At 46.3% G+C, this 10989-nt stretch overlaps 1 protein-coding gene across 2 annotated transcripts; it reads right to left on the bottom strand.

Annotated features, from left to right (window-relative positions):
* Positions 1-2693: 2693 nt before the first annotated feature.
* On the bottom strand, positions 2694-8943 carry LOC142573213 (chymotrypsin-elastase inhibitor ixodidin-like). 2 transcript variants are annotated; one of them, XM_075682804.1, is made up of 3 exons: positions 8839-8943; positions 6839-6916; positions 2694-2928 (listed from the first exon to the last, which is right to left on the bottom strand). In XM_075682804.1, the coding sequence occupies exons 2-3, from the start codon at positions 6906-6908 to the stop codon at positions 2732-2734; spliced, it is 267 nt and encodes an 88-aa protein (XP_075538919.1). In that variant the 5' UTR covers positions 6909-6916; positions 8839-8943; the 3' UTR covers positions 2694-2731. The 2 variants fall into 2 exon arrangements, with proteins under 2 accessions (XP_075538919.1, XP_075538918.1); XM_075682803.1 differs by lacking the exons at positions 6839-6916; positions 8839-8943 and adding an exon at positions 3258-4084.
* Between the last annotated feature and the right edge of the window lie 2046 nt (positions 8944-10989).

The following is a 10989-nucleotide window of genomic DNA, read 5'->3' as shown; positions in this document are numbered from 1 at the left end:
GCTGGTTTCCTGCCTTTCAGCGCCGCTCACACATGCGACTACCTAAAGCATGGTTGATTTGGCGCTCTCCAAACGAATTATGTCTGCTACTATCGAAACGTTGCTGGGGACAGGGTACTTCGCCACTTTGAGGTCAACTAGCGAGAGCACAGAATATGGGTACCGGTGGGACTGTATTTTCGCGTTTCACTTATCCAGGGTTTAAAGGTAATCGGCCAAGGACCCATTCAGTGTTTTCATTAGATGACCTTAGACAGCAGTCATTCAAAAATGAAATTCAACCAGTCATACATTCGCACTTTTCTGCAATTTTTTTTTCAATAAGAAAAAAGATTGATTGATTGAATCGCTTAGCATTCAGCGCCTATAAACGCGATTAGTAGCTTATATCTATGCAGGTTAAACATGATGGTCTCGATGATGATAAGTACCGCTTTAAGCGCAATCATTACCTACGAATGTAAGCAAAGGATGTTAATAGATAAGAGCGCCAATAATGCCAGTGAACTTGAAATTTATGTGAAGAGCAATGAAACAACATCTATATACCGCTCCTAAGGTATGACCGCAATAGATATCAGTGTGTATTGGTGGAGTGTGCACCTCGCATACATTTGAATATGTACAATATGGTAACCAAGTGCTTCGTTAGTATTTTTCTTCACTAAAAGCCAGAGCCTTCTGTGACTCTATTGAGTTCGTCATGGAAGTGCTGCAGCAATATTCTTGGTTAGAGGGCGGACTTTGGGGAATCTGTTCCTGCATCTCTTACCAATATTTACAAATTTACAATTTAAACGTTCTTTATGCCACTACATCTTGATCGCGAAGAAATTGCGTCACTGACCATGTCAAGGTGAAAATACCACAGACGTTTCGGGACCCGTACGGGTTCCTTGATCCCACTAAGCGACCTCACCGGTTGATCGTACCGGTTATCAGGTTGCCTACACCAAGTGCTAGGCCAGCTCGCCGGCAAGAAAGTGACAGACATCTTGAATTCTTCCGCCTTCGTGGGGAAAGTCCGCGACATATCCCTGGATGAAGACGACATTATGGTGTTATTTGACGTGAAGTCGCTCTTCAGTGTCTGTTGACCTGGCCGTAGCCACGTGCAGAGATGTCCTGCTGGCAGACAACACGCTCGCTGAGCGCACACCATTGGAAGTACAGGACATTTGCGAGCTGTTAGACTTTTGTTTGAGCAACACCTAGTTCACTTTCGACAAACAGTTTTGCAGGCAGATCAACGGAACTGCCAAGGGTGCTTCTATTTCCTTTACTACCACCAACTTGGTCATATAGGTCATTGAACAGAATGCCCTCGCTGACTTCGCTCCCGCGCCGAAAGTTTTTGTCCGCTACGTAGACGACTGCTTCTGCATTGTGCGAAGGCAGGACGCTTCACGCCTCCTACGTCTCCTCAACTCAGCAGACGCAGCCATACAATTTACTACCGCATACGAGTGTGACAATAGCCTCCCCTTCCTTCACGTACTCGTGTGGCGAAGTGGAACGACACTCTCATTTGCCGTGCATAGGAATGCGACTCATACCGGCCGGTACTTAAACTTCAATTCATGTTACCCGACTTGCCACAAGCAATCCGTTGTCTCATCTCTCGTGACGCGGGCCACACGCATCTGCTCAAGTGACCACGAAATGTAGAACGAACTGAAAACGATTGGTCACGAATTATTTATTAATAAAATGGAAGCTGGTATCCTCCATCCAAAGCCGTCTCAATGCAAGTCGTTCACGAAACGCGCTGGCGTCCCATATGTGCCTGGCGTCAGCGAAGCTCTTAGCCGCGTATTCTCAAGATACTATCTTAGAATAGCACACATGCCATCCAACAAGCTGAAAAATCAGCTTGTTGACGTAAAGTATCGGCTTGATAGCAAGAATTACCCTGGTGTCATCTACAATGTACCATGCGCAGACTGCAGCTGCAGTTACGTCGGCGAAACCGGCATATTCACGAGAAGATTAAAAGAGCACCAAAGGGACGTCTCCGACAAGAAAAAAGCCTCGAACGCCCTTGGCGAACACGCCGATAGCCGCATTCACCGCATCGATTGGGAAAACGCTGCTATAATAGTTAAGCAAAATAATTCGATGACGCGACTCTTGTTAGAATCTTTATCTATTCAGACTACTGACAACAGCATCAATAGGACTGATGGAAATCTGCCTGCCACCTACACCCGTTCCCTACGTCACATTTTGGCATAAAACGACTTGCGACTCTTCCCGCTTTTAGTGTGATCAAGAAACCCGTACACGTCCCGAAACGTCTATGTGTTATTTTCACCCTGACTTGGTCAGTGACCGCAATTTCTTCATCATGATGTTACCTGACCAGACGTACTTTCGTCGAACTCTTGACTACATCTTTATCGCAATGTTATACCTGTTGTGCTATCGAAGCACTTCCATACTGAAAAAATTGTCAGGGGAGAAGAAGATTGTGATTGGTGTCGGCATAAATAAATGTTCTGTCTTCTTTTGTGACATCTCTGCAATGAACGCTGCGTAACTATCCCCACGCCACCAAGATATTCACGCCGTAAGGCTGGACTGATTCGCGTTACGTTAGTTTTTTAACTCTGAAAAGCACACAGAGCCACTGTAGGCGGGACGGCTGAGTAATTTACGTCGTGCGCTCGAGCGAAATTACTGTGTCGCACATGGTAGGCAAAAAATATGCTTTTATGCCGATGAATACTGTTCATCCTCTATAGTAGCACTGGTTCTCGGGGATGCAGTTTCCGTGTGCCGTCCGGATGAATCCACGGGCGCAGAAGCACCCGCTCACGCACTGGTACGTGCAGAAGGTGCGTGCTGGCCGTCCACAAATGCGCGGGCAGGCAGTGCCGCACTGGAGGTACACCTCGCGAGGACTGCATGGGCGTTCCAGGAAACCACCTGCGTACACGAATGTGTGACATCAGCGCCAGGGAAAGCGCAGTACGACGATGCTGCAGTTAAAAAGCGCAGCTTTCTTTGGCTCTGCCTTCGACATTTTAACTGCTGCTGCTGTCGGGAACACCGCGTCAGGGGGGCGTTCAGAGCATGTATATACATAGCAGGAGCGTGGCAGAGAAGAAAAGCGACGCTAGGAACTTGTTTGGACCTTTCCTTCTCGTCGCCACAACGCCATCTTTAGCTCCTTGGGCGTCACCAAAATAGTTTCTAGACTGCTCCACTTATCTGTCAGCTCCCTAAAAAAGCTTTCCACGCGCTGTAGCGATTACCTTTGTAGTGAAGCGCAACACTCCAGAAGGAAGGCAGTTCGAGTGATAGAGAGGAGGGAGGCAGAGCATGGGCACAACCTGTCGACCCGGAGCCGTCGTGACTGAATAACAGCATTGCCACTCTTCACTCATGGCCGGCCGTATACGTGGGAGGAAGCATGAAAGAGAACAAGGCAGTGTAAGAAACCAAGGCCACGCTGCTAGTGGACGCGGCGGCAGTTGTGGACAAACTAGATAAAGCTAATCAAAGGCAGTGCGTTTCTACCATTAGTTAAAAAAAGGCCCCCATGCAAATTTGTGACGAGGACAACTGACGCAGGGCTTGCAGAGGCAAAGCTCCATTAAAGCGCCGAAGCGTCTAGGCGTCAATGCGGCCCATCAAATCAACATCCCTGTACCTACTGCAGTAGCTTTGTGGCTGAGGCGTTGCTAGAGGTTGCTGGTTCGATCCCAACCACGGCAGTCGCGTTTTGACCTGGACGAAATGCATACTGCTTGCGCACTTTGACATAGGTAAAAAATCCCAGTTGGTCAAAGTTATCCTGGAGTCCCACACTACCACATGCCTGATCATGTTCTGGGTTTCGCACATAAAGCCTCATAATTTTTTTAAAGTTCATCACTTTCGCCACGATGCGTTGCGCCATGTGAGGCAACGACAATGGTAAACTCCACGCTCGCTGTGAATGATGGCGCCGGCAAACACAAGTGGTGCACGCAAAGTAACGTTTAACGTCAACTCACCAAGCTCTTATTTTAGGAAACGCCGAAAAGTTCCCCGTAAACGTGACCGCCACTTATCGCCAAGTGACGCAAGCAAGGAACCTTTGTTTACATCGGTTGCCACAGTGCGTAGGATCCGCATATCTTTTTTCCGAAACACCCGTTTGTTGAACACACGCGTCTACAGACGGGTGTTTAGAAAAAAAAATATGCGGATCCTACGTACTGTGTGAACCGATGCAAACAAAGATGTATTGTTTGCAACTCATCTCAAGAACTGCCAACCGACACTCTGGAATGAAAGAAGCCAACCTCATAAGATTGGTACAAGCCTTCGTGCGCAGCCGCATCACTTACATCATACCGTAGCTCTGCCTCAAAGCGACTGAGAGAAAGAAAATAGAGGGAATTACCCGGAGGGCCTATAAACAGGCTCTTGGTCTACCTATAAGAACGGCCAACGCTAAATTGCTAGCCCTAGGTGTGCACAACACCCTCGAGAAACTTGTGGAAGCGCGCTTTATATCTCAATACGAAAGGCTAGCTCAAAGTGCCGCCGGGCAAAACATCCTCCAGAATCTCGGCATCAACTAGGAGTCCATGCAAAGCACTAAAGTAGACATTCCTCACGATCATAGCAGCCATCTAAGAATTAATCCACTCCCTAAAGACATGCACCCCGAATTTCAAAAGGAAAAGAGGGCCGAACGGTCCGAAGGCCAACATCAGAAATTCAACATCTTCTAAGACGTAGTCTATGTCGACGCAGCAGAATACATAGAACGCAACTGTATGTCCTCTACAGTGGTGGACTCCTCAGGTCAAATACGCGCTGGTGGTTGAATCCGCACCAGAAGCTCTGAAACAGCGGAAGAGGCGGCTATCGCCCTGGCAATAGACTCCACACATTGTCATTACATTATTAGAGATTCCAGAGCAGCAGCACGCAATTTTGCGAAAGGTTGGGTCTCGGCTCCCGTAAGACACATACTAGACACCAACCAACCCCTATGACCAATCCAGATCATTTGGGCACCAGCACACTCCTCCCTACTCGGCAACGATTCCACCCACACCGCCGCTCGAGGACTCGCCAACCGAGCATCCGGATGGCTCACGCTAGGATCAGAGAGGGATCGCATGGTCAGTTACCAGGAAATAACTCAGCACTACAGGTTAGCCAGGGAAGTGTAACCGCCAGCACACAAATCGCTTAACAAGGGACAAAAGGTAGCTTGGAGACGGCTTCAGACCAACACCTACCCCAACCCCGTAGCCTATCACTACTACTACCCGGACCAATACCCTAATACATGTAAGCATTGTAAGAAAAAAGCGGATCTGTTCCATCTTATGTGGTCGTACCCAGCGGGAAATCACACAAATCACGAAATAAGTAATACTGAGCTGTGGGAGGCCGTGTTGCTCAGCTCCGACACTCAGGCCAAGGTCATCAAGAGAGCTGAAGAAGCCGCCCGGACCTAGGGGCTCGTGGCTGCCTAATAAAAAGGTCATCCGTCAATACCTTGTTTTCAAATAAAGCCTTTACTCACTCGCTTACTCACTCTAAACACCCGTGAGTAAAACGAAAACACATTGCTACACGAATAAAAAAACAATGCCGCTCCACACTAAACCTGGTGTTGTGGCTAGAATTAAGCTCTCGGAAACGTCATACGAAGCTTTTATTGTTGTTATACCGAGCGTATCATATTAATGCTATGGTTCAATGTTGCAGGTCAATATCTCTCTTTATAAAAGCACAGGAAACTTAAGAGGAAGTTTTCTCGGGGCCAACTCCGACGCGGTCGATTCAAATACTTGTAAAACGCAAAAACGTTTTTCTGAGATAACCCCTGGAGCGATATTAATGAAATTTGTTCCATTTGAAAGAGAAAGTTAAATCCTAGTGATTGTTGACAGCGGAATTTCGATTTAGGGCTTGAATTTTGTTAAAAAGATTTTCGAATAGACGACCGTTTGAAAAAAATAGAAGCACGAAGCACGTGTTCGTACGTTTCTCGCGTATAGTACGATTCTTGCATATCCATCATGCAATAAATACCATCTTAGAAAAAGAAGTCTTGAGCCAAATGGGTGAAACACTCGGAATCTGAGCGCAGGCTCGTATGTTCGAAGCTTACCACCGCGAAGGATTTTCCTTTGGAATTTATTCTTTTGTACTTTATTTTTTTATAAGGATTCGTCTCACGTGAATAAGGAAGGACGGGCGGGTTTCCTTGTTGAATAAGCATACAAATGCCTACGCACTTAAAAATAAAGTATTTTTCTAGTCATGGCATGGGAGTATACTTGATTTCCAAGCGTCAATTCACTAAAACACTTTGTCACGTCCTGGCTTATTCATGCCTGTATCTTTCTTTCATAGATTTTGTCTATAAGACGACGGGGAAAAGAGTGAACGTATTACCTCCGCGAAACTGCAGAATAAGTAGGAAAGAGGTAAGCGAAAAAAAAATATGCCACCACACTGGCGTGCTTTTCCTCTTCCTCCCTCCCCCCCCCCCCAAAAAAAAGAAGTTTTTTACAGTAATTGAAACAACTCCATTAAAAAGGACACCACAATGGAATCCGTCTATCAACCACTTAATGTTAAATATGATTGCGTCCACGCTGTCGACTTGCGGTGCTGCGCTGGTTAGTCTCCCGCAGATGCGCGCCAATAAACATGTTAACCTCTCAAATACTTGCGCTACCCTGTCTGACTTTTTTGGGCAGTCTTCGTGGGTATTCTAGCTCGTCCCGGAAATAATTCAACTTGACTAATTGTGACATGCTTGAGCAGAAGAAATTGCTTTAATTTGGCAGATCTGTCGCTTGTGTAGCCTGTCACTTACCCTGAGCGTCCGTGACACCGATGAGGATAACTGCCAACAACACAGCACATTGAAGGACGTGGGCTTCCATATTGTGTCCTGCATTCACAAAGAAGTACGCTTGCTACCAACGCGACGCACGTCCGCCTGTTTTAAGGGCACAAACCGCAGTTCATGTTTTCTAGGCTAGACGCATGCGCCCGTGGGTTTATACACAGCGCTCCCCACACGGAGCACCGCGTGTGTGCGTATGCGCCTGGCTGCGGGTGCATGTCAGCTTGCGTGTCTGGTTTTGGAAAGAAAAGCCACTGCAATGTCGGATTTTGTGAACAGAATAGAGAACATTTTGCTTTGCGCACCCTGAGTGATTCGCGCTCGGCTGACCAAATAACATCGCAAATTAAGAGGCGTACAGAACGGAATCGGAATACTGCGAGAAAGTATATACGCAGAGGGAGACGAAAAAGACGCAGCTCAATGTGTAAAAAATCAGAAAGAGCTAGTAGATTTAATATATAGATTATTTGCAAATAATAAAGTAATTTACATCGATATTTTGCTTCCCATACATCGATAATCATAAGAGCATGTCGGCTAGCGAGCATGAATAGGGCGAGCACACGAGAGAGCCCGTCTCAAATGGTGTAAATGCATGGCCGACGGTCGGCTGAGTAAGATTGCAACAATTTGCAGAAGCACCATGTCTGGTCACGGGCACTGCGAGGCATCCTTAGAAAAGACATACAGCTAATGCCCGCACTTCCTCGCCTTCAGGGCGCGTAGCCCGATACGCGATATGTAGAAAACTACGAGACACTTGCATGCCTCACTTCGTTTGCTGTTTATGACGGGCGCGTAGAATTTCCTGGAGTGTAAAGAGAGCGAAGTGATTCCGTTTTCGGAGTCTCTCGCTTGAGAAGCTAGAAGCCACCGAGCCGCGCAAGCTGAGGTGGACGCGCAGCCAGTACCGTGCGTGGTGCTCCGTGTGAGCAACCCTTAACAACATTCATTTCTGGTTAGTTTATCAAATAATCACTTACGGAATGAAGTAGCTAACAAAGCAAGCAATAATGACAATATTTAAATGGTAATGAGGCCGTGGTGCTGACTTTTTTTTTCAGACACAAAACATGCATTGATACAGGATATAACTTTGTTGCAGATTTGGAGGAATGTTTCTGCGTAACAGCAAAAAGAGAATATTTATGGGCATTCTTCTGCCGTTTACTTCCCGAAACATCCATTTGACGCAAGCAGATGCAGAACTCCTTGTATATTTTGGCACGCCTTGTCAAGAAATGGCTACTAGCACTCCAGTTTCCGGTGTTAACGCTATCTACTGATATCAAGAGATGCATCTATCTAGGCTTTTCGGCGTGCTTTTGGTTAGGATGGCGGGTTTCCCACTTATGAAAAAGTATATCTGTGTTCTCATACAAATTCGAATATAACATGCGGGCAGGGATGGACGCATACTAATTTCTTCCTTAAGAGAGTCAGAATTCGGCGAGGTTACCTTATTAAAGAGGCAGTCGGTGAATATGTGACGAAGGCTGCAAACTCTTCCTGCCTGGCCATATCACTACTTCGACTCTTGTGTACCCTCTATCTCTTTCCTGCCGTGGTGCTATACCGATCAAATGTTTATGAAATATGCTTGAGATAACACTAAGTAGGTTTCTTGAGATATTCTATTTATTTTAATTAAACGACAGCGATTCATGAATCCCTATAGAAAATGTCCGCACATTGGACGCGCTTGTCCTCGTCGCATTAGTTTGCCAACGAAATCTGACGTATCTACGTTACCCGTCCCAGCAGAAACTTCCACGCCTCCTCGCAGATTTGCTTATAGCCATTTTCAAAAAATAAGCATTGAGAAAGCTTGCCCGCTGTTCAAATGCTAGCAACTATGGACGTCTTCTTTCTGCGGTCAAGAAAACGATCGACCACTTCAGACGTCGGCAATGTTTCACGCAATACACGGCTTCTACAGGCACAAAAACGTCAAAGGCACTCACGTGAAACGGCGAAGTGTCGTAACCGAACCCGGCTGCCGAGGAAGTCGTCGGCTGCGAAATCTTCTGCGGACAGACTCTGTGCGCTGTGATGGTTGCGAAGCTGCTACCGCTTTTATTCACGCCTAGGCACGTGTAGGAAAAGGAAGTGTTCGAGATAGGCACTCCTTCCTTGCTAAGGTGCGCATGTGCAAAAAATTTATCGTCCGGCAGGATATGGACGTAACACCTTAAAGTGACTGTGGCGACCTCGTTCGCTTTTAGTAGCATCGCAATGGAAATAGCTTAGACCGCTGAGATGTAACAGTGCAGGGGCCCTATAACGTAACACTATTCCTATATGGTTTTATTCCAATCTGCTGATGTCAAATTTGCGTAACCGCGGACGCAAACATCGGGTGGTGACATGCAGAGACCAATCAAACGCTCTCCCCATTTATAGGAGGTCTCTTTTGTTTGCTTTAAAACAAATAACCTTGCCTACACTGAACGGCTTGTCTTATCTGATAGGCTGAAAAGAGGCGAGGATCACGAGAGGGATTCGATGGGGCCGAGCTAGTGCAATGAAAATAAATAACCGGATGAAGAGCGTGGTGCCGGCGTCTGCGATTGGTCCCCTTTCCATTACTTGGCTTGAGGTGGCTGGTCGAAAACTGCGGCGGCATGCAACGGAAGCTCAAGAATGACGCTGAAACGGATCCTCAGCAAAGAACAGTTTTCAGAATGAGGTCGTAAACGTGCCGAAAGTGCTCGAAAATGTTACACGGCCACGCAAAAAAATTTATTATACGCAAACAAACAAATGCTCTCCGGCAGGTGCAAGTACCCAGCGCCTGAGCGATCGGCGGCACACATATTATATTCCTTTCGGAACGGGAATATCAGCCGGCGGCTATACAGAAAAAAAAAATTCAGTTTTGTTCGGCATATTAAGGCAACTTTAACTCTTACACGTCATTTTGACGCGGTGACATTTCGTGGTTTTGTGGTGTCGCGTGGCAGGTAGGTGAAGTGGGCGATGCCCGATAGCTTTTGACCAATAGCCAAGGGCTAATGGCTAAAAGGCGTGCAATCAGAAATAACATTTTTTTTTTGTTTCGTCCAATGATGCATAATCAGTGTGTACGCTTCATATCAGATGGGGAGCTATCGCGGTTTTCGTTACCTCGCGTGACAGACAGGCGAAGGTTCCAAATACTTTTTGACCAATCGCGGAGGGCTGATTGCAGAATTAGAATAGAAAAGTTTGGAATAGCTTTACGTTATAGCGCCCTAGCATATTCATTCTCAGCACTGCTTCAAAAGCTCCATATTTCAAATCCTCGTGAAACATTTTGGTACGCCTATTTCGGCAATGACATTTTCCGCTAGCGAAGTGTTGGTAGTGTAAAATTCTAGCTCCTCTATAAGAGCTCATATAAAAATAAAATCGTAAAAATCCTGATATTTAGCGCGGAAACCCAAATTTATAACTAATGTGGCAAACTTACATTCAGGTGCCGTGGTTTCGAATCTAAAAGCAGAAGGCCTAAGCACTTCTTTTGCAGAGCAGTGCAACACCATTTGCGCCAATACGTTGGAATATGCCTTGCTTTTTGATTTCAGGAAGCAGTGGTGTCATGCGGTTTTCTCAATCCCCACCCTGCCATTGACACCAATGTAAACCGTCATTACGAAGCTCAAGGGCCAAACTCCCTAGTCTGACGATATCTGAATGTTTATCACCATCGTATCCTCTTTCACTTGTGCAGTGGAATCTGCTGTTGTTTCTAACTTAATAAGATCGTTATGAATAATTTCACGAACGTGAAATGACCACACGAAAAAAATACCTCGGAGAATATGTGCTGCAAGCAGTACGAGCCTTCCATCGCCTCGTACGCCCGGCTTGTAGTAGAGGAATGTATTTTTCTGGCCCCGTATATGTCTATACCATTCCATGCATATCCATATATATATGAAGCGAGCAGAGAATGAAGCTAGGCAAGTACCTGCCTTGATTCTTTTGTTGGCTTTCATCATCATCATCCTCAGCCTAGCTACGCCCACTCCAGGGCAAAGGCCTCTCCCATACTTCTCCAACTACTCCGGTCTAGTGCTAATTGTGGCCATGTCTGTGCAAACTTCTTAATGACATCCACCCACCTAACCTTC

The sequence above is a fragment of the Dermacentor variabilis genome, chromosome 2 (assembly GCF_050947875.1).
Source record: "Dermacentor variabilis isolate Ectoservices chromosome 2, ASM5094787v1, whole genome shotgun sequence".
In the NCBI taxonomy this organism is placed as follows: Eukaryota; Metazoa; Arthropoda; class Arachnida; order Ixodida; family Ixodidae; genus Dermacentor; species Dermacentor variabilis.
The sequence above is the reverse complement of the archived record's forward strand: the minus strand, read 5'-3'. Positions and strand labels throughout refer to the sequence as shown.

Excerpts from the sequence above, each read along its gene's own strand:
- LOC142573213 (XM_075682803.1), bottom strand. The coding sequence starts at position 3,372 with ATGCTGTTATTCAGTCACGACGGCTCCGGGTCGACAGGTTGTGCCCAT. Across the intron at positions 2,929-3,257 it reads TGTTGCGCTTCACTACAAAG|GTGGTTTCCTGGAACGCCCA; the intron begins GTAATCGCTACA and ends TCGTGTACGCAG.